Genomic DNA, 23,959 nt, shown 5'->3' on the forward strand with positions numbered 1-23,959 from the left:
CCGGAGAAACTGCTGGTAACAGAGCCCTGCGTAAGGGAAAAGTTGTGATGACGGAAGTTTGTTGTGTGCCTGTAGTACAACTTTTCTTTCATGCTAGAATTTTTTTCTCCTGTCATGGTGAACTCCCTGTTCTTAGTGGATAAATCTTGGGGCTTATAACCAGCTCTTTAAAATTGAAGATGGTGAAACTTAAGATGTTGCTTGTGTATTTTGCATAACACCAAAGTGGTTGGATGCCAGACAGATCTCAGAAATAAAGTGTAAAGATGTGTTGTTTTGACTGTCCTATATGTGCTGTTCTGTGGCTGAAAAAAGCCCTTTGCAATGCTGATAAGGAACACTTCCTAAAATCAATTTGCTTTGGAAACCCAATCAGGTACTTCCATTTCAGCCCCTGCCCCAAATCCAGAAGATGCAGTTTTCTTTCATTGTTTTCTCTTATTAGTTTCTGAAACTTAGTGTCAGATTTTGGTGAGAAGGTACTTAGGAGTTCCAGCGGATAGATACTGTTAATATAGAAGGCTTAAAAATCAGTGCCTTGTTCCTGTTGATGCACAGAATTTGTTATACCCTTTTTTATTTTTTTCCCTTTACTTTTACTTCTGTAGGAAGTGTGACATAAGACAAAGAAACATATTCATTGTTGGATTTAGAAAAGTGAATGCCAGCCTTTCCCTTCTCCTACCCCTGATGTTAAAGGTCATGGGGTTTTTTATAAAGATGGTATAAAGCATGGCCAGTAAATGTGTGTTATTCGTCATCAGCTAGTTTTATCATTAGACATTTAATTTATTGCAGTTTAGTAGTTTTCTGAATGTTTTGAATTGTTTTTTTACTATGGCTTTTCTGAGTATATTTTAAAGGGCACTTGAAGTCATTATGGTCTAACCAAATATGAAAATTGACATACAGAATTTCTAGGTGATATGTGGGAATAGTTTCTTTTATCTAGAAGTCAGTAGATCTCCAGTATAGCACGCCTGTAATGCCATTCATAATAGATGTTATGGGTACCTTGAATTTTGTGTAATATTGATCTGCAACCGACTGTTTCTATTCTAAATAGTAAAATTGACATTATCTCTAGGAAGTGTAGTTAGAACACTGGAATTGTTAGATAAAGATCACTAGTTCAAAATCCGAATCATTTTTCCTTTCTGTCCTGAGCTCTGAAGAGCTGGGAGGCCACAGTAAAATTGTAGTAGATGCCCACTTATCAGTGGGAGTTACTGACACGTGCTTCTCTTAAACTTATTTATGTTTTAACCTGGTGGGGAAGAAACAATTTAGCTCTTTCCTGGTGTGTTGGTTTTGGCTGAGGTGAAGTTAATTTTCTTTATAGTAGCTAGATTGGGGCTATGTTTTGGATTTGTGCTGGAAACAGTGTTGATAATACAGGGATGTTTTAGTTATTTGCTGACTCAAATCCTTTTCTGCTCCTTGTACCGCCCTGCCAGCGAGGAGGCTGGGGGTGCACAAGTAGGGAGGGGATACAGCTGGGACAGCTGACCCCAACTGACCAAAGGGATATTCCATAGCATATGACATCCTGCTCAGCAATAAAACTAGTGGGAAGGTGGCGGGGGGGGACGCTGCTTGGGGACTGGCTGGGCATCGGTTGGTTGGTGGTGAGCAATTGTTTTCATTTGCATCACTTGTCTTTCTTGGATTTTATTTCTTTCTCTCTTTGTTATTTTCCTTCTCATTACAATTTATTATTTCTATTATATTTCATTTTATTTCAATTATTAAACTGTTCTTATCTCAACCCACGAGTTTTCTCACTTTTACCCTTCCATTTCTCTCCCCCATGATCCTGCTGTGGGGGAGAGTGAACGAGCGGCTGTGTGGTGCTTAGTTGCCATCTGGGATTAAACCATGACGCTTGGGTTGGCCTGAGAGGATGTGGGATAAATCAAAATCACAGAGCAGTGTCAGTACTGAGTGGTGCTGCTAAGGAAATATCATGGTAACGTTTTAAAAAAGGTAATTTGTCTTTAAATTCAAGCATCTTTAAATAGCTTTTTATAGGTGATGTGTAAACCTTGACTGTATGATCTTTATTAAATTTAGATTAATCTTTGGGATTTTAAGATTAAATTTAGGATAATCTTAATGACCTTTTTATTTAGTAGAGCTTTAATTTTTGTTCTGAGACTTCAGTGTGGGATATTAATATCTTTCTTTTTATAATGAACATTTAAGATACCTTTTATAAATGAAAATGGACACGTAGTCAGGATGTTTTTATGAGACTAGCATGAGTTATCACTTGTCTGCTAGAAGGATGTTGAAGACAACTGTGTGAGAGTTCTAGGTGTGTTTAAGCTGAAACTAATAACTTAGTGCTTACGGGAAAAGTAATGGAAACAGTGAATTGTTGATTTGCTTGGTTTCTGTGGAGCATAAGTGTTTCCCAAGTACTTCCTCAGCAACTGAATGAATTGGATTGACGCAAAATACAGTTAGCAGTTTGGCAAAATAACCATCCAGACTTAAGACTTCTTCTTCCTCGCTTACGATCTCAGTTGTCAGTAGGGTGTTTGTTTCAGATGGCCTATTTGATTTTTCTTTATCTTAAATTGATTGCCTATGCTTTCTTGTTGGCTGCTGGCACCACTGGAGATGCAGCAAGCCATGGCTCTGGTTGGTGCTGCCCCTCAGCAGAGCATAGTGCTTGTCCCTGCCTGGCCCTTCTGGGCCACGTCCTGATGGCACCATTGTTTGAAGGGAGGAGATGCTGTCTGCCTTCCATTGCAGTCCCTAAGCCCACATTAGGCTGATGAGGTCAGACCAGTCTGATATATTGCTTTGAATCCTTACCTACTGCCTTTTTCTGAAGCATGATATTGGAAACCTAAGATAAACGTCCATTTAGGTACTGCAAGGTTCAAGAGCATTTGAATGTCAGTGCTGTGTGCTTCCAGCCGGGAGATTGAGCAGAGGTGCACAAATCACTGTTTGTGGCATGGCATGAGTGTTGGCAGGTATGCACAAATTCCAGTGTCAACGCAGCATTGAAGATAAATTGCAGGTTATACGTCAGCTGTAGCTAAAGGAACGTGGTGGTGATATGTAAGGGATCAGTGGTTGGTACTAAGTGCCTTTTTATTGAGTTGTGGGGGATGTTACAAATGGCTGAGTTGGAGATTTCTAACTTGTCATTTGTAAGATATTGTCAGGTTCTAGCAAAACTTTGGATGGCAGATACAAATATGTATTTGAGTTTAGCTGCTGAACCTCACTGGAAGGTACTAAACATTCATCGAGCCCATCTACCTTCTCCACCTTCTTCCCTGAACAGTGCTGTCACATTCTTGTGGAGAGTGGCGCAATAGCTGAGTTAGGGTACTAACAAGTCCTGACCTATGTTGTACTTCTGTCAAATGTGGTTTTGTGTTTGAGTCGTTAAAGATTGATTTAAAATGTATATAGTTTTGAACAAATGACTGGAAACAGATTACTGCAGGTTTCACCCACCCATCTTCTCTTCTCCTTGTGTTTTCCACACAGCATGTTACGACAGGTTTGTCTCAGTATCCAGAGTTGCCAAAATAGCACACAGGTTAAAACAGAGAAGGGGATGTCCAAATTTGCTCATGCTTTAAGTCATAAGGAGTAGACTGCACAGGTGTTAAAATGCTTGGTCTGTCTCATCATGTTGTAGTGGATAAATCACTACAGCATTGGCTTTTACTTTACTTGCCTTGAAATGTCACGATCTGTTGTTAAGAGGAGGAGGTGTGCTCCATGAGAGAAAGCCATTGGTTTAGGCAGTTGTTGAATTTTGTAGTGGGTTGATAATCTGTCCTGATAAACTTCGTTCATGTGCATGCAATAAACGGACATTTGCTTGCTCTGTGGATGCAGCAGTGATGTGGTACGCACAAGGAGGTTCAGATGGCTTGCTGTGTATTAACAGATGCGTTGTTATTGCTAATCAGAACCCTGATAACTAAAATTAATAGTGGGCACAAAGACGAGCAATTAAGGACATTCATCTTCCAAATGAGTCTACAAGATTCATTGGTAGTTTAAATTTATATACTGAGGGCACTTAAACCATTAAAAAGGGTAATGGGTGCCCCGTAGGCATGTGCTTCAAAGCCATATGTCATTTTGCTGCTGGGATGGCAGACAGTGATAACCTCCCTTTAAGGGAAACTGCTATTCATTTATCAATTAAATGTCGAAGGAAATGTACATTTTTTTCTGTAGAGTGATCATAGCAGTGTATTGTAAGTTAAATCAAAGACCAAGATTTATGTTCAAAGCCTTTCTGGCTTTATCATGATAAATATTAATTAGAAAAGTCTCTTGGTGGTAAGAGGGCATTGAAGTTGGACTTTTGAAGGCATAAATGTTTCTTTGACACAGAGATATTTTTATTTTTGCACCTTGCAATCTTTGACACTGACACCGATGTAGTAAGCAACTTAGTACTGAGTATAAAAAGTTGGGATTTTGTTGTTGTGTTTATGTTGTCACAGGGTAATATTTGAGAAGGTTTTGTGAATGTGGAGCTGAATATGAAGTTTTAAGGGTTTATGGTACAAATATTTAGCAGGAATTTCTCTGCAGCGTAGAGGTTTCTTTCTCTCCTGGTGTTGTCCTTGTCAGCCAAAACACTGGTTAACAAGTGGTCCTAAGTGAGGTAGAATTAGGCTGTTTTGTCATTTATTCAAAATGACAAATACTTATGCAGAACTGTGGGAATTATTTGAGTTGTCTCATACTGAAGATGAAGTATAATCTCAGTTTGGGACACAGTCTAGATTTTCTGAAGAAATTTAGTAAAAGGGACTTCCCCTTCCCCAAGTATGAACATTATTTTTGCAGACTTTCTTCCTGTTATGTGACATTTGAATACTCCATTTTAGGTAGGTAAAAAATATTTTTATCCTCAATTTGGTGACATACGTGCCCAGTCCTCTTTTCCTATTCTCTGACCGGTCCTAGTTCCAGGCCATGTGCACCTTGTACAGAGGACAGAAACACGCACAGACTGTACGTAGTTCTTCATGGTCCTCATTCTCCCCATTTCCCACCTCCAGCCCGTTCTCCTCCAGGGTGTAGTGTGGGCTGGTGAGAGCCTGGCAGGCATGGGAGGGTGCTCGCTGTTGATGGAGTGTCAGTGACTCATTGTAGGGTGGCACTAGAGTTTACCATAGTAAGGATTTTTTTCATTTATTCTTGGGGCCTGCAGTACTTGTCCCATATTTTGTATTTAAAAAGTCAGACAATGAAGTCATCGCAAATGTTCCTGTTATTCTAGAGGTGTTGTCTTAACAAGAGGAATTTTTGTTTTAACGACAGTTGTTAATCGGATTGATATGCCCTAACTATTGAGGACAGGGAGGAGAGGATGCAAGAAATATCCTCTGATTTCCAGGAGCTGTTTAAAATCTAATTATAGACTTATATAACGTCTTTTCTGGATTAAAAAAGTACTGCCTAAATAAAGATGAATGCACGCTTTTCTCTTTCACTTTCTCCTGGTCTGGCCTTTTATTTTTGAGCAGGAAGAGCAAACTCAAGGACTGTATATCAGGAATGGAGATAGATGCTGCAAAATTGTATGTGTGACATCTGTATTTTCTTGCATTTATGCTCTACTTTTTCTTCAACCAGGCTCTTTTGATTCCTTTTTTTCTTCTGTTTCAAACCTTGGTCTCTTCCCATAATTGTTGTGTTTTCTTGTCTCTTTTTCCCACCCTACTTAATTGCCTTGAGTGAATAATGTAATAAAGAACTTACTGAATGAGACGGAGCAGACATTAGTGTGCTACACAGGTTTTTTTTGGGTTTTTTTCCCCCATCTTTTACATTCTTCCTGTTCTTCTTTCTCCCTGTCACTTCTCCTCACAACTTTTGTTGTAAGGTTTTCATATCTGTTGTTTGTGTGACCCTGAAAAAGTGCCTCTAATTTGTGTGCTGTTATGCTAGATTGATTTAATAGAGCAAGATTATCCAATTCATTCTGCAGCAATTATTTCATTTCTAAGTAATTTTAATCATTTTGTCTGACTGCTTTTGTTTTGGGCACACTATTTATCCTCGTTGTTGGTGTTTGGACTACTTACACTTTCAGTGCATTGAAGTTGTTGGTTTACACTTTTACTTTTTAAGCCTAGCCCATTATTTTCTGTTTCCCCCTTGGTTTAGATAGCCTGTTGCTTTTTTGTCACGTGGACACTAGGCCAGGTTTCACCTGGGCTCGGTGACTCAGCCTGTGATCTCTTGCTCTGACAGAGGGTGCTCCTGGGGAAAATTGGTTGTGTGATGCAGAGACATTTTATAAAGAGAGGGGAACACTGATGGATGATCTGCTTGCGGGTTTTAGCTTTGCACAGGCAAGCCTGTGAACCGTGCCACAGCCTGCGTGGGCTCCATAGTTGTGGTGTGCCCGGGAGGAACACCTCTGCTTGACTCTTGGACAACCTCTGCTTTTAAATAAACTAATAACAAGTTTCTTCCCTAGGGGGATGTACGTTCGATGATGGTCCTGGACCCTGTGACTACCACCAAGACTTGTATGATGACTTCGACTGGGTACATGTCAGTGCTCAAGAGCCTCACTATTTGCCTCCTGAGATGCCTCAAGGTGAGAACCTTCCCCAGATACTGAAGGGATGAAGTTTCTCTATTAACTCAGGGCCTCACTGAATATGGCCTCAAGGGCATACTTTGTGATCTCCACTTTAACCTTGATAATGGAGGTAATAAAAAGAAAGAAATATAATAAATATAACAATCTTGATAATTGAGACACCCTTTTCGATCAAATCCCCTTTTAAAGTTAGGGGGGATAGGGCAAGGAAAAAGGAAGCCATAACCTCTTCTTTATTCTCTGTGGAATTCCTGTTGACTTGCAGTGAAATTCTACAGCTTAAATTGACAGCTAATGTATCGACTGAATTATTCAGGTATGCATTAGAACAAATGGTGAAAGAAAGGATACGTGCAAAAACCCATACACTGATTCCTTCCCTCCCCTCTCCCCAACCGCTCCTCATCTGAAGGTAATCAGAAAAGCTTTGATTTATGGAAATATTGCTGTTGTTAATTACTATTTAGGACAGGTAATGAATAACTGAAGAGGTACAGCCTACATGACCTTGCCTGCTCACCTTTGATGAACAGCTTAATCGGCGCTTCCCAGACAGCATGATATGCTGAGAAAATGAAAGCATTTGAAATTCAGCTACATTTTCCAATTAATAGTACATTAAGTAATTAATCATGCAGAGGAGGAAAAAAGGTCATGGCTATTTTATTTGTATCTAAAAGGTTTTGTGAAGCGAGGTATGTGTAGAGAAGGAGTGGGAAATGTTGCCACACAGAAGTAACCTAACCTCTGCACCATTCCTTCCTGCGCTTTTTGTATATTGTTGTGGATTATTAGTGGGTGGTTAGTCTATGCAACTTTACTTCTTAACTGCTAAGTAGCTGGGTTCCCCTTGCTTTGGAGTCACTAATGTGAGAACCTGTTACCGTGCCCCATATCTTACGATATAGGTTAAACAAGATCCACACTTTACTTCATGGACTGCTTGATGCTTCAAGCTTGCGTATGGAAGAGTAAATTTAAGCCCTGAAGCCTCGGCATTCATGATGCTGATGGTCTTGTATTAACAAATTCAAAATAATATCTCCCCTAGGAAGGCAGAAATTAGTTACTTTTCAGTTTGTGTTTTTGAGAGTTTACATGGTTTGTTAAAACGGTGGAGGTATTTTAATTGTGATGGAAGCACCGTTTTGTAAAAAATTTGTTATCCTCAATCTTCAGGCACACTTTGTATAGGAAGAAAGCAATTTGAGGAATTGCATTTTGAATGAATCTAAATGACAAGATAGCTGCTTCTTGCTTCTCCCAAATAACATACCTGCCAAATGATAGAGTGCTCCCTGACTTTGGCACCTGATTTTGGTTCCGTTCTGCTGCAGATCCTTTTCCTGAGTGCAGTACGTGGACTCTTCTGGAGGAATCTGTATGTGAAATTGTGGCTTACACTGAGTACGCAGCTTTTAGGGCTCTAACTTTACCAGATTCACCCAGAACCACTGTAGTCGTTAAGGGTTATACTCAGTTTTCAAATGTCAATTTTTAGTCTTTATTCACTTCAGAAAGTCCTACTAAGGACAAAGGAGGAAAAAAAAAAAAAGAGAGAAAACGACGTAAAAAATAGGAAAAGGGAAAAATTTGACAATCGAATTTGTGTTTTAATTCAAGGGAGAGGTTTAACTCAATTTGTGCTTTGGAGAAGGACGTGGGAAATTTCAGGCCTCATGGCATGTGCTTCAGAGTGCTAGGAAAATGTGAAAACTTGTCATAATGGCAAGCATTTTGCAGGTATAGCAATAGTAAACACTACTGATAAGGCAAGTAGGATTACCTCTGAGTAATTAATGCAACTTCAGATTCTTTTTATACTGACCTACATTGTATTTCTCAAATTATGAGCAAAGGGAAAAGCCGCTTACCTTCTGTTATGGGAAAAGTAAATGCTGTACATAATGATTAATTTCAAAATAAAGTGAATACGTAGAGCAGGTGCTTGTATACAGCTTTAAATATCAACTTGTAAATTGTTTGAACTGCAGCTTACAGGATAAGACCCTTGGATTACTTACTAAAACCTTGGAAAACACCTGATATCCAACATCAGGTTTGTAAGAGCATGTAAAAGTGAATGTGCTAGTTCAAGCTAAAGGTCTGCTGGTTTTGAGAGTAGCCATTATGAGTTGCATAGGGAAGACTGCAGAGGTAAGACAAATTGAGTGGTGGTCATGCCCTGAGGGCTTTCCCAGAGTTCAGCTTTTTGGCATTTAGGAATTTCCTCAACCAGAAACGGCCTTTATTCGTGATATTCTCAATGAATTCATGTCTTTCCGTCAGCTTTGTCTTACTGTCCGTGCACTCCTTGAGGACTTCTAGCATCTGCTATGTCTTATAAGTGCCATCATTTGCTATAAATCGTGGAAAGACACAGCGCTCTCTGCTTGTTTTGAACTTGCGCATGATTTCTGTCTGATACATGTTGGCCTCTTGTGCTGTAACAGAAAGTGAGCAAAGCCGATTTCCTGATCATCTTCTCCAAGCCATTCAGGTTTTTAAATACTTTTAAAATAAAATCCCTGCCCTTCTCCTGAGATCGTTCTAGGTTGAAAGGTCCAAGACTATAGAGTTGTTCTTTGTGTAGAATTGGTTCCACAAGCGTGGATTTGCATTTTGTGTGAGGCAAGGTTGGTGACCAACTGTTCTATATTTGTAGACCTGGTGACAAAAATGAAATCAAAGTATTTGCCTGTTGGTCTTTGTACATCTGAAGAAAGACACCTTCAGATGCTTCAACATATATGTGCTGAAGCAAACCCCTTAGACCACGCATTGTGTTTTCTGGCTATGGAGAGTTTTCCCAGTTATTTTAGGGGACCATTCATTATGTGCGGATAACTTTGTTTTGCAGAAGACTTAAATAATAGTGCTTTCTTATATCACTGAGGATGTGCGAAGGGGTGGTTTTATCCATATTCATAATATTTACTGATGTTTTTACCCTTAGATAAAGAAGATAGTTTATTTACCCTGTTTGGTTTGCCTCTTAAAAGCAGCATTGTTCTGGGGCTATGCAGGGTCAGGGCATGAGAGCCTGTAATGGGCTGCATGACGGGGAGCCACTTAATAAAGGGCTTTTTTAATGTAAGGGCTATTACCCTCCTGGATACAAATGCAATTTGAAGAATGTCTAAATTATAGTGGACAATGGTGACATGCTGAGATGGACATCTTGTTTCCGATCTCTCAGATGGATAATGTGCCTGCATTGGATGTGTACTAATTTTTTTGAATTGGTTTTCTAGAATTCTGAGGAAAATAAATTAACAGTAGTGGGTGAAGTACTTAGTTGCACTTGTCATGTAGCATGACTAAAGGAGAACAGATTAAATCATTAGAGTGTGTTTTGCAAATGCAGAGTTTATTTTTTACAGTGAAGAGTATTGCAGAAATCAGTTTTTTACTTTGCAGAAATAACATATGAACCTTGTATGTTGCCCCATTTTAAAGAATAAACCTAAATTCACTACTCTCTGAAAAAAAGGAAAAGAAACAAGCCAGTCCTGAACAGTAAAGCATTGCATATTCTGGTTTAGGCTGATGCTTTGGGGTCCCCAGTGGAAGACTGCACAGTTATTTCAGAATGGAGAACAGACACTATGAAAGGCAATGGAGATGAGAGGAAGTGTGCTGACAAGTAATCCTAGGGCGCACTTTCACGGTAATTTCTTTTATATAGGCTTTAGGCAGAATGTTGCTGGCTGCTCGTTCCTGTGTCCCATCATTCCTAGAGGCATTCTCCCATTGCTGCCTCCTCCTAGTTGCGCTGTTGTTCCTGTGGTTGTGAACTGAAAATAATAATGGGGGGGGGGGGGGGGGGGCGGGTATGTGTCAGTTTGTTAATCCAGTTCATTTTGCAGTTGTAAAGAGTTGTTACGCTGGTGCAGCTGATGAGGACCACGGGAGCTGGTGGCATGGGTGGGTACAGGGGTTGTATAAACCTCTGGGGTGCCTGAAAGAAATACGAAAATTACACTCTTAGATTTGCATGCAACTTTACTTTTCCTGTACAAGTAGTGTTGAGTATTTGTTGTGATCTGGAAGGTCAGTTGTGTGCTATTTAAGTTCTACCTTGTACAGAATGGAAATAGCTTTTGTGTCACCTGTGTGACCCAAAATGAATTTCAGCACAGGACCTACGTAAGTGTTTATGAAGTGTATAAATGAAAGAGGGGAGCCATAAGGTCATGAAATTTGTGTTTTAATATAGATTTTATATGAATGTGGCTCAGGAAGCAAAGCTGTAATGTAGAGGTCATATAGATGAGACTTTTGGCCTTTTACTTCACTTAAACCTGAATTTTTCGCCTGTAGAAATGAAACCACCAACCCATGCATAAATTTTAATTATGTGCATCTGTATGCGTACAGTCAGAAAAAAGTTAACTGGGAAGCAGTGTCTGGTGAGAGCTGGGTGTTTCTTGAGGTGTTGGAAAGATGAGAGGTTGGTGAGGAGCAGGAGAACTCTCACTATGTCCTGGATTACTGAGCTCTTCCACGGAGATGCTGATCCACACACAGTGAACCAACTTGCTGTTTTGCACTACAGAAGGGTGAAGTTCAAATAGAATGCTTTCTGGGTCTCTTTATTTTAATAGACAGAACTAACAAAGTTTACCACTCCACTGAGCAGTTGAGAACTGACTTTTCAAGGTTTTGCTGCTGTGTGGCTCACATCGCCAGTATAAAGGTAATAGATCAGAGAAACTGTACGCCAGGGAATTTATTGACTAGTCCATGGATTGGCAAATGCAATTCAGGAAGGTAGTGGTTTTAAAGTTTGATCCTTGAAAGCTTATCTGGGTCATTACATTATGAAATAAATTGTAAAAGCTTGGATCTGTGTTTGGGGCTGCTAAGAAATTCTGGTTGTCTTTCCTCCTCTTACATTTCTTTATGTGGTGGCATAGATATGTTTTACTTAAGGTGACTGAGAGAATTTTTTTTCTTCCTTACGTCCTTCAGTCTTCATACACTCCTTGGCCCCAAAAGTTGACTGATACTTGTTTCCTGTTTAACTTGTCAGTGTAATACAGAGCTGAATTTATTTGAAGTACTTCTGTGATCACAAAAACGTATTTTACTGTTTTTCTTATTCAGTAAGCCTTATGGTTGGTTTCTTGTCTGTATTATTTGTTAGTAGCATCTTCAACAGAAAGAAGTCTACCTTCTTAGTGCAATGCAATTAACGTCTACCTAAAGAACACCTGTAAACATCCTGATCCTATTTGGTTTGCTCAGTACAGTGCATTAATCAATCTATTGACTAATTCCAAGGGTTCTCTGTTCTCAAGCACACTTCACTTGGTATAAAGTGAAAAGAGGAGGGGTGCAGGGAAGGCTTTATAGATAATGCACAGTGTAGCAGTACTTTTGTACATTTAGATAACCCATTTTTTCATTAGGAAGTTTAGGCACAGGATTAGGAAAAGTAAGGTTTTTGTAGTAATAAAAATGACTTTCACATATAAGTAACATCTATGTGTTGGTTTTTCATTCATTGACACAGATGAATTTATTCTGTTTCTTTTGGGGTAGGGAAAGACAAGAACATTTTAAAAAGGATTACTTGCTGTATTTGCACGAACTATACTTCACCTTCAAGGCCAGCTGCTATATCTGTTTACGTAGAGTGATATCTGGTTGTGCTTTTTTTTTTTTCTTTTAAGTTATAATGCTATTTTGGTCAGCCATACCTCTTCCCTGCAATATGGATTTCCCAAAAGCTCATTTGTTCTTCAGTAGCTTATCTTCTTACTTGCTGTATGTTTTGAATGAGTGTATTTTACTGCTATCAATTAAGTTTTAGAAAATCTGTCAGATTGTTATTTTGAGAATAGCACAACCAAACTCCAGTGAAAGCTATATAAAATGCTGCCTTCTGAGAAATTGTTCCTTCTCTTTCTTTTTTCCTCCTTTCTTTCCCAGTTTAGTATTTGAAGAATATTAGTTTATTTCTCTGAATCTGGAGTAACAAAATGGAGCAAGGTGAGAAGTTTGTTTGCTACAGATAGAGTTCCAAAGTAGTAGGTTAATCTTGGGCAAATCTACCTGTGCCACGCTGGTACCAAAAATTACTAGGTTTACCATGTGCCGGTGCTATCACAGCATTCATGATAGTGTTCTTGCTCGTGAGGCAGCCTTCTACTGCACGGTGCAGCTTTCTAGCTTTTGATGATGCCTGTATCGGGCGAAGTTCAAATGGCATGGGCCATCACTGCAGCACTGTCGGGGTGGGGAGAAATGACCTGTTCTGGTCAACTCTTACCACCGCTGGAGCCCGGGCTGTAAGTGGAAGTGTTTCATTGCTTATATGAAGTCAGCTGCTACCTGGGGAACTGTGAATGTCAGTAAGAGGCGTTACCTGAAGCTGCTATTTTGGTAGCATTATGAAGGGTGAACAAAAAGCAAAATGGTACTGTGCTGGCCTTTCAGGGAAAACAGGGTTTGAATAGCACCTTGGTAGCCTGGAAGGCGTTGCAGGTTATTTGAGGCATTTGATGTTCAGAGCGTGCAAGGCTGGAAGCCCAAAGCACAGCTGAGGAGTAGTGCTTGTTTCATTTCTCACTGCTTCCCTGCATGGAGAGGAGTAAGCCAGCCCTGCTTTTCAGTTCTGTATCTGCCTGTTGTGCCATTGTCTTACCACCATTTTCACTCTTAGACTGCCTGTATGTGCGTGTATGTATGTATATTATTTTTTTTTTCCTCCTCCTGAAGATAACAGTAGCTTGCCTTGCCTTCAAATTTTCTGGCTATCTTGGAGTGTAGTGGAGGGCCAGGCCTGGGCTGACATACTGCTGCTCCTCACGTGGCTTCGTTTTGGCTCAGAGCATGGGCACAGCGCTCCTGCCCACAGACCGTGGCATGGTCTCAGCACATCTGGTGACTTTGTACCCTTTGGCTTGACCCTTTCACAAAAAAGATAAAAAGCAGACAACTAGTGTATGTGAACTTATTTTATGTTTACATGGCCGCTTCAATTTGCCGTAAGAGTAGGTGGCCTCCTCCCTTCCCTTCCCTTCTCTCTGCATGTTTCTGGCTGCTCCTGTTCTTTAGCTTTGACATTTCTGTAGGTTGCCCTGACTGGAAACATCATTGCTCTGCTTTCCACTCCCGCTCAATTTTTAGCAGTCCAATGAATGCCAGATTCAAGCAACTGGCTGTCCTGTAGGAGATGTAGAAGAAGCCATGTTAGAAATAGGGGGAAAGGGAGGGGATCTGTGCGTAAAATAATTTTACTACTTAGAACAGGGAAAATAAAAACAGGGCCTGCGAATTATTTGGGGGAAGCAGCGAAGGAAAACCACCAAGGTGTATGAAAAAGAATGATGTTCAGACAAGATGGAAAAAAGCCCTGTAATAGAATGAGTAATGTACAGTGGTTGCTAATGCATATTATCATTTCTGAAGCAGTATGCTTCAGAAGTACCGTGTATGTCTGTGGTCAAGGTGCTGTGGTAACTCTTTGTGCATTGGTACCTCACGGTTTGAGAGATTATCTTCCCGTCCCCGTGCTGACTTCTCACTTTTGTCACATAAGAGACGAAGCCTCTTAGAAGTGGAAATGAATCAGTGAGCTACTTTGAATTCATGGCAGAGTTAAGGGCATTCCCAATCACACTTTTAATACAGGACCTATTATGCAACTGGAAACTAATATCTGAATTGCCTCAGCAATGGCAACCTCAACAACAGAAGCAGCAATACCTGTAAAAAACAAAAAAAACCCTTAAAGTAAGATGAGGTGAAATTCAGGAAGTCACAGAATAGCAACACAATAGAGGGAAGTGATACTTTCCTCCACATTTTTTTCATGCACTGTCTGAAATTTTCCTGTCTGCTTTAATATTGATTTCTGAGCTCTAAACCTTTTGCTGCTCAGTATGTAATTTATGTTCCCTTGTTGTGCTTTTGCTGCAAGTCTGTGCTGATGCAGCAATCGTTGATGTTTGCTAATAGTGTCTAAAGCTGCAATAATAACAAAACTATTATTTTACAGAACAGATTTTGAATCAATTGGGATGATTTAAACTTTTTTTTCTTAGGTTGTGGAGAACTAATGAAACAACCGTATTCAGGAAACAATGAGATTTTTAATTTGGGCATTTCTACTATAACTTTTACAGATACTTGTTCAAATAGCTGTTATCAGGCTAATTATAATCGGTAAGGCTTGTTTCATTCCCCCCCCTTGCTGGGATTATTTTCTTCCTTTTCCCACCTTTCTATATAGAGATAATTTTAAAACGCAAATCCTTTGTATTGGGGGTCACACAAACCTCATTTGCAAGTATGTAGGCTGTGAAGAGGCAATTGCGTAGGTGAATATATTAGAGAAGGAGCAGGTTTATGTCAGGTATGTGAACAAATTCAGTTGTGTTGCTTTGCCTCGTGTGTGATGTTTGTGTTTGTTTCTGAATCTCGCTTAATCATTAGCATGGGCAATATTGCTGCCACAGATACGGTGACGTCCAAAGCTTGTCTTCCTTTCTTCCAATCTCCTCCCAGCCTTGAAAGCGTAACCTCCTTTAAATATGCTCTGGTGTAGATCGTAAAATATTATTCAGAAAATAAAACCATGAAGAACATGACCCGCTAGAAAAAAAAATACTGCTTTTAAAATGCAGTGCATTTTTTCATTGCAAAAGGTGTTGCTTCTGTCCAAAGGTGGGTGGATTTTAATCAGATTTAAACTGTAGTTAAAATTAGCAAGCAAGAAAACTTGAATTATATCATACATTCTTAACTTTGATTTGCATTTTACATAGTGTCTCTTTTGGAGATGAAAGAAAAAAAGTAATCCTCCTCTTCCCCCTGCCCCATAACCTTTCTTTTAAAGGGCTCCTGTCTCCTTCAAGAAGCCGTTCACCAGAGCTCTCAGCCGTGTCACAGGCTTATATGGCCTAGCTGTCGAAAGTTAGGTGGTCTTCTGGTGGGGGCAATGTCTATGTTTTGTAATACTTAGTGAGAAGCTGAGTTTTCCTGGAGGTGTTTGAAACCCCAAACTCCTCTTTCCTGAGGAGGTACAAGTGGGAGTTTGTGTCAACGGGAGGGACAGTGCTTGCACCTGTCCGAAGAGAGGCGGTGAGTGTGCATCTCTTCCCATACTCTCTTTTCAGTTTGTGTACTCACGGTGTCAGTTTGGTTTGCTCCCACTTCCATGCAAGAGTTTGAGCCCTTTTCATTATCGACATAGCACATGTGCTGGTTTCTTCAGGACCTGTTGCTGGAGCAAGCCATCAAGTTTCTTCCGAGAAGAAACCTGGGTCTAGGTGCCGAGAACTTTCTCTGGATATTTACGTAGTGGCCACATTGCCTCAAATTTATTGCTCCCCAGATGGGGCAGTCTTCTAATGCTATTACAGCTGTGCTTGTGTCTCATAGTGTCACCTCCTCTTGGGCAGTTTACAATGCATGAGCTGTGCCTGAGGCATTATGCTATAAGTACATCTCTTGGGTGGAGGCAGAATGTCCCTTTTACTATTTCTGTTAGTGTGAACTGCAGAAAAAATGTCATGTGGACAGTGGTTGTCAGCAGGGCTCCAGAGGAGAGCTGGGCCGGGTATGATGCCCTGTAGGTATGAGCTTGTCTTCTGCAGAGGGTTGCTAAACCTGGCCTGCATGGACAAAGCCAGCTGTCACCAGTTAGCTTGGAGGTTAAGGTTCACTCCCCGTGCCATCCACAACAGCAGGACAGACACGGTGATGCACTACCCAGGTCAAGTTATCTAAGTGTAAGCAAGAAAGAACAGAGGTTTCTAGTGGGTCTTGAAATAGATTGCTTGTAGCAGAGTCTGTGCATCAGTGGAAAAGTATACAGAAGACAAATATCCTACCAGACAACTATGAAAACGCTAGTCTGCTTTTTCACTGAATGTTTTAAACCTGTCCTACCAGACTTGAAAAAAACCTTCCTGATATCAGGACACTACTTTGTTTGGAGAGGTATAAGTAAGAAATACTCTGAAGTAATAATTAATTTCCTTTTTTTTTCTTTCTTTTTTTTTGGTCCATTTTTGGTTTTGCTCTTTATTTCATGAAGGGAAGATGCATTTAGCTCTTATTTTGTTTCAGAGGAAATAGCTTTTAAAGCTCTCAGTCTGTTCTACAGTATAAAATCACAGCTTCAGAAAAAAATGGATAAAAGTGAAGAACTTATAGGTACACTTACAATGTACAGTGCTGGACTATCCAGAGCTACTCCAGTGAACCTTACGTTCCTGAGGTAGGAGAGGTGGCCCAGCTCTCCACCTGCTGTTGAGTGAGCTTGTCTGTATGCTCCACTGGGGCAGTTGTACTGGTTCAGGAGCATGTGTATTGAACAGTGCTGGGAAGACGTGCTTGTGTTCATGCATCTAATGTATTGTGTGGAACCATATATGCACCAAAATGGTGATTACCAAGGCATCTGTGAGTACTTTGTCAATGCTTCAGTATTTTGCAGTTTAAAAAAACAAACAAACAACGACACCCCCCCCAAAAAAAACAAAACAAAACACAAAACCCCATAACAAAACCAAATAAAAACTTCCTCCTCCTCCTTTGTCTTTCTAAAGAGCAGCTGTCAGGATATAACAGCTATTTACTCTGTTTTGGATCAAACCATTTTTAACTCCCTTGAGGAAGAAAACCTAGCCACATATAAACACAAATCAGACATACCATACTATTTTAGAGAAAGACAACAAACAGTATGAAGTAAGCATTTCTCTTGTGAATTTATTTTCTCTTAACTAATTCCCATGAATGAGGGATCAGCAAGCATGTGGCATTCAAACAGAAGAAACTGTTGTCATTAATTTTTCCTCTTTGGTGTAGTTGACATCTGCCAACCCAGCCTTTACCTTCCATCGGCTTCTCTCACTGTGTGTGTTTGTACTAAGTTTATTGTTCGCTTTGAGATCTCTGAACTTGTGGACTTTCTTAGAATAAAGAAAACGTGTAGGTGAGTGACATCTGCAGTGCCGGTAGCGAGTGTTCCTTGCGCAGGCAGTAGAGATGGCATCCTGTGCTCTTTGTGCCTGCTGGCACAAGTGTCTTTTGAGCAGATTACTTTGCCTCCAGGTTTTGTAGGTGGGCTCTTACCACAGCTCTGCTTTCTAATTAGACTGCAGTTGCAGGTAGATATTAAGCCAGTGTAAGTTTCCAATTAGGCTGCAGCCTCACAGGTCACAGTGAGCCAGCCTGATACCTTACTGTTGAGTAAAGGGATTATTCTGCTCCTCCTTACTCCCTCTCCTCCCCCGCCTCCCTAGCTAGCTTTACTCATCAGAGCTTACTGAGAGCTGGTATAACTCATTATCCCAGGAAAAATGTTGTTGTTGTTTTTCTGGATTCGGCTGGATTAGTGAATTGAGTTGTCTCATGGAAAAGTCTGACAAGCATCAGAGCCAGCAGCACAAGGGAATGAAGGAGCTGGAAGGAGGAGAGGCATAGAAATGACAGGAGAGTCAGACAGGGAGTTGTTAGGTCATGCCACCTGTAAGCTGTAAACAGCAGTTTGTGCTTTGAGTTTCGTGATAACTATAATGTAATTTCCACCCTGTCAGCCCCAAGTTTTTCATTGCATGGTCCTGCCAATGCCCTTGTATGGGATCTTGTGTGAAACCAAGAGATGAGTCCGTTCATTTCTTTAATCAGACAATAGATATACACATTTACGTGTAAGTGCCATCTCCAAATGTGGAGAACCATGTAAGTAACTTCTTTGGAGGTTTCAGTCAAGTTCATAGTCCAGACCTTTTAAATGTATTGATAACACATTGTTGCAAAACATTCTCCACTGGATTTCATTAAGTGTATAAGGAAGATGAGGTTGTCACCAATTAAAAAGACTGCTGCCTGCATCAAGAAAATGCAGCCTACTCAATGAAAAGGTCACTGTAGCATAGCTTGAAGCAATCATGGGAGAAAGTGTATAAGGAACTTTTTAGATAAAAAAAAAAAAGAGGTGATTCCCTCTACAATAAACTTTGTAATCCTATCAGTTGATCTAGTATGAATAGAAAAAAACCTCCTTAAAATTATCATGTAAATTTATTTACATTTGTATAAAAATCATGCTAATCATAATACACACAATTTAACATGCATATATAATTTATATTTATATAAAATTATATTAATGTAATATTCATGTATAATTTATATAAAAATTTTGATTAAGGAGGGTGAACGAAGCAAAGCTACAGAACAGTAGATAGCTTATGGGTAAGGATCAGAGGATAAATCGGCACAGGTGATATTGCAGTGAGTGTCTGCTACAGCCCATCAAGGAGATAGATGAAGCCTTCTTTATGCAGCTGGTGAAAGCTTCACAATCGCAGACTCAGAGAGGTGCTACCTTCACAAACAAGGAAGATCTGTTGGAGTATGGTTGAGGGCAGCCTCAGCTGAAATGACTTAGAGACTGGAGTTTAAGATCCTGAGAGGAGTCACCAAGACAAACAGCAGAATTAGAACCTTGGACTTTTGAAGAGCAGATTTTGACCTGTTCAGGGACTTGCTTGGCAGGATCCCATTGGGAGGTGCCCTGAAGGGCAAAGGGGCCCAGGAGAGCTGGTTGATCAAGGACAGCCTCTTGGAGCACAGGGATGGACTGTTGCCTTCTGTAGAGAGTTGTGCAAGCATGGCAGAAAGCCATGACGGATGTCTGAGCCTGAGCACAAAAAGAAAGTGCACAGAGACAGAAGAAGGGACAGGCTACTTGAGATGATATGGAGACATTGTCTGCTTATGTAGGGATGGAGTCAGGAAAGCCAAAGTTTATTCAGGGTTGAAGCTAGCAAGGGAGGTGGAAGACAACAGGAAAAGTTTCCTCCGTAAGTACATCGTCAGCAAGAGGAACGCTAAAAAGAGTGTGGGCCCATTGCTCAGTGCCATTGGAGAGCTAGTGACAAGGGAAAAGTGGATGTACTTGATGCCTTCATTGCCTCAGCTTTCATAGATGAGACTTATTCCCAAGCCTGGCAGGTCCTGGAGTCTGCTAGCAGAGTCTGTGGGAGTGAGGCCACACCTGCAGGAGGTGAGGACAGAGTTAGGAATCATTTAACCACTTGGATATGCATGAGTCTGTGGGACCAGCTGGGATGCATCCAAGAGCTGGCCGATGTCATTGCAAGGCCACTCTTTGTTATCTTCAAAAGCTTGTGGCCCTTGTGGGAGGCTTCTCAGGACAGGGAAAAAAGCAGTATCACACCCATCCTCAAGATGGATGAGAAGAAGGATATTAGGGAATTACAGGCTGATCTGCAGCCTTCCCCTGGGAAGATGATGGAACAGATCATTATAGAGACTGTTTCCAAACACATCAAGGACAAGAAGGGTTGGTGGGAGCAGCTAACGTGGGTTTGAAAAGGGCAAATCATACCTAATCATCCTCACTGCTTTCTATGATATGAGGTGCTGTGGACAAGGAGAAGGCAGTGCGTGTCGTATACCTTGGCTGTAGCTAGGCCTTTGACACAGTCTCTCATATCACTGAACTGATCACATATCCCTGATTTATCACTGAACTGGTGAGATATAGGCTTTGCAAGTAGATGATGAGTGGAAAATTGGCTGGACTCCCAGACTCAAAGTTGTGATCAGGGGTACAAAGTCCTGCTGGTGGTCAATTTAGTGTCTTCAGCATGTTGCAGGGCAGGGCTGTGCTTGGAGAATCCTGGACAGGTTGCAGAAATGGGCTGACAGGAACGTTATGAAGTCTAATAAAGGGAGATGCAAAGCCCCAGCCCTGGGAAGGAGCAGCAACCTCATGCACGAGCACATCATACTGGGGCTGACCAGCTGGAAAGTAGCTTTGCAGAACCTGGGGGTCCTGGTGGGCCATGAGCCAGCAATGCATCTTTGCAGCAAAGGTGGCTAACAACCGCTTGGGCTGCAGTAGGCAGCAGATGATCCTTCCACTCTGCTTGGCACTGGTGAGACACACCTGGAGTCCTGTGTCTGGTTCTGGGCTTCTTAGTTTGAGAGCTGTGGACATACTGGAATGAGTCCAACAAAGGGCTGGTCAGGGGCTAGAGTACAGGACCTTTGAGGAGAGGCTGACAGAGCATGGAGAAGAGAAGGCTTGGGGGAGACCTTGTTTGCTGTCTAGAAATGTCTGATCGGAAGACCTGAAAAAGGTGGAGCCATACCTTTTTCTCACAGTGATAGGATGAGGGGCAGTGGACACAAATTGGAATATGGGAAATTCTGGTTAGATATGAGGAAATACTTTTTTTTCCATCAGAGTGGTCAAATACTGCAGCAGGTGCCTAGAGAGGGTGTGGGATCTTCATCTCTGTAGGTGTTAAAGACTTGATAAGCCTGCTGTGTAGTTTAGCCTGATTTGAGCAGTGGGTTGGACTAGAACGACCTCCAAAGGACCATTTTGACCTGAACTGTGACTCCATGAAAGCAGGTGCATGAGGATGCTGATTAAGAATGAATATAAATCAATGACTGGAGAACGAAGATGATGAAAACTAGGCAGGAAAAATAGACTAGCGAGTTTAACAAAATAGAAGGAAAATGATGTGGGTTTCTGCCTGCCACAGATCAGTATTAGGCAACGGCAGTACAGATCTGAACGAGTTGAGAGTTCTGCTCAGGAATAGGCAGGGTGCAACACTCCTTACTCGGGTAATAACATACTTTCTTCTCCCACTGGTAATTGGGATATCAGATCGCAACTGCTGAAAAATAAATACATGTTAAATCTGTAGGATAGTATAATCTGCATGCAGGACCCTTTGAATCAAACCCTTGATTCAAGACTTTTCCAAGCCATTGATACTAAATTTTTAAGATGAGCTAGATTTTTTTTTTTTAAAGACTATAGATTATTCCAAGATTTTGTGCTTTTCTTTTTAAAATCTGTTTGTGAGCTTGTTGATGTGATGTTGTCATTGTGTGAACTGGGATTTTTTCGAAGACTAAAAATGAAGCAAAACTTTTGGTGCCATTTAATGTAATCTGCTTGGGAGGCAGTTGGTATGATACTGTCAGCAGAACAGTAACGTGGGATGAATGACGCTTAAAGGTGGTAGCAAAAGTAGATTTTTGTTGTTGTTGCTTTCGTTTTGTTTGTTTGTTTTATGAAGGTAGTGTTTTATTCACGGAGTATTTCTTGTTTTGGTACCTGCGTTCAGTCAGCCATTTATGACTAACTGTATTTGTGGGACTGCTGCTTGAAAAGCAATGGCTCAAAAGATGTCGGGGATCACAGGCAGCCTTACAGCCACGCACGGATGTAAGTGCAGTTGGAGTATCAATTGTTGGTGGGCAGATGCAGTTGCATCTCTAGCGAGCGTTTGCCCTTGCGATATTGTCCATTTCAAAACCAGCTGCTGACAAATGGGAAAGAACAGAGCAGCGAGCAAGGTTAAGGATTCAGAAAGTGCCTCTCGGTGAGACTGAAGAGTGATGGTCTCTTTAGGCGATTTGAAAGAAATTTGAGCTCTTGTGAGGATGGTCAGAAAGTGGCTGAATGAGGAAAAGGTTTAATTGGTGATAGTTATTTAACCCAGCCAGCAAAGACATCTTAGCATCTAACGATTGTAAGCAGAAGTGATATAAATTCTCCTCAGCCCTATTTTAAACATTTCTTTTCCCCAGTGAGGGAATTTAACATTAAAACAATTTTGGTTAGTTTAGATTTTTTTGTTGTTGTTGCTTGTTTTGTCACATCTTAGTTTTCAGTGACTCTAATTGGCTTAGTTCAGATCTTTTTTTTGTAGCTTGTTTACATATTTATTAGTTTTTGCATGTGCAATCCAAAAAAAACCAACTGTCTGTTCAGTCTGAAGTGGAGAAGTTGATGGCATGGATGTGTGCTATGAAAATGCAAAACGAGCTGCAATGTAAAGCCCTGAAGGCAGCTAGGCCTGTCCTTGTGTGTCTTGGGGAGAATTCAGTTTACAGGAAGTTGCTGGGTGAAAGGATTTTGTTTGTTTATTTTCAGCGTGTGGCAGCATTTTAAAGTGTGTGCCAGGGATGTCCAAAACTTTTAGATCTGCAAACCATCCCTCCGCTCCGTATTTCGTCCTGTCTCAGTGAAGTGAGACAGGTTCCCTTTGCTCCAAGCCTCATTCAGGTTTGAGATCTTGGGGGATGACCCCACCTCCTCAGTCACGTGCACCAGCAAGCAGGTCCTGAGAGTGGAGCTGGGACCTAAAGTTAGAGCTGTGGTCACTCTTGAAACCATACATAACTCGAAACCATGTAGTGCTTCAGCCTCTCTTTCTCCTTGGTCCACTGTGGCCAGCGTAGTTGGTCATTATGGGTGCGATCCCCAGATGTGAGAAGTCGCAGCAGTGCTGGGGAGAGACATGCATGCCTCCTCAAGGGACCTGCAATACTTGTATGTTATTATATATTATTTGTATAATATCTATATATTTAAGGTATGCTTTGATAAGATTTTAATAAAGAAACATCATACGAAACTGCTTATTAAACCATACAAAGCTGCTAAAGCAGTACAGCAAGCTTCTTGGTTCTGGAGCTTCATGTGCAATAGAGAGTCTGTTTTTATGTGTAGTAATATTTTACAATTTCGACCTTTTTAAGATAGAAGATCTAAAGGAATATTTTCTTTGCCATCATGACAGCTGGGGCAGGTGTGTATTTTGGTGAGCAGGCCTTCGTTAAGCCAGGGGTTTGACCAGATCCCTCAGGTAGGCTTCCTGGTGTCAGCTAATGGGTTCCAAGAAAAAGTGAAAATCACAGATGGGGGTTAGTGAGGGTTGTAATTTTTCCATGAATAACTCGGAAATAGCATCTTTGGGGGGAGAGCAACATGTTATTGCAATACAGCGTTCAGTGTTTTCTGCTTAATGTGAGCAATAAATAGCGGTAGCATTAAGAAGAGGAGGGAAGCAGTACTCGTACAGATCTTTGCTAAGTGTTTCCTATCGACTTCTGAAAAGGCAACTGGGAAAAAAATCTTTGCTGCTCTTTTTTGAGTCATGTACTGACTGTTACTGGATTGCTTGGAGACTTTAGCTGACTTTCCTGCTGGGAGAAACTTTCAAATATATCTGACTTAAATAGATGAACACTTATCTTCCATGTGCTTTGATAGCTCCTCTTAACAAGTTTCCTGTTAACAAAGATATTTGCATTTAAATGTTTCTCTCTTGCATGCCATCTGCTCCATCTCTTTGATCCTTAACTGAAATCCTAATTATGATAGCATTTATGATTGTTCCTGAAGTAAACTGTGGTATCACTCATACAGGATCTAACATTATTATGGCAACATTTGAAAAGGTAAAGCTGAATTTTTACTTGATTTTTTTTTTTTAATAAAAACTTGATCTGTACAAGGAATCGAATTTCATGTTTAAGAAAGTA

At 40.7% G+C, this 23,959-nt stretch overlaps 1 protein-coding gene across 13 annotated transcripts in view; it reads left to right on the plus strand.

Moving 5' to 3' along the window:
* Nucleotides 1-23,959, plus strand: part of PTPRK (protein tyrosine phosphatase receptor type K) — a 417,492-nt gene that overhangs the window by 82,284 nt on the left and 311,249 nt on the right. For all 13 annotated transcript variants that reach the window (XM_074580776.1, XM_074580765.1, XM_074580769.1 and 10 more), the window contains exon 2: nucleotides 6,482-6,604. In XM_074580776.1, the coding sequence (XP_074436877.1) occupies nucleotides 6,482-6,604 (123 nt within the window). The remainder of the gene's footprint in view (nucleotides 1-6,481; nucleotides 6,605-23,959) is intronic.

The sequence above is a fragment of the Larus michahellis genome, chromosome 3 (genome assembly GCF_964199755.1).
Source record: "Larus michahellis chromosome 3, bLarMic1.1, whole genome shotgun sequence".
Taxonomy (NCBI): domain Eukaryota; kingdom Metazoa; phylum Chordata; class Aves; order Charadriiformes; family Laridae; genus Larus; species Larus michahellis.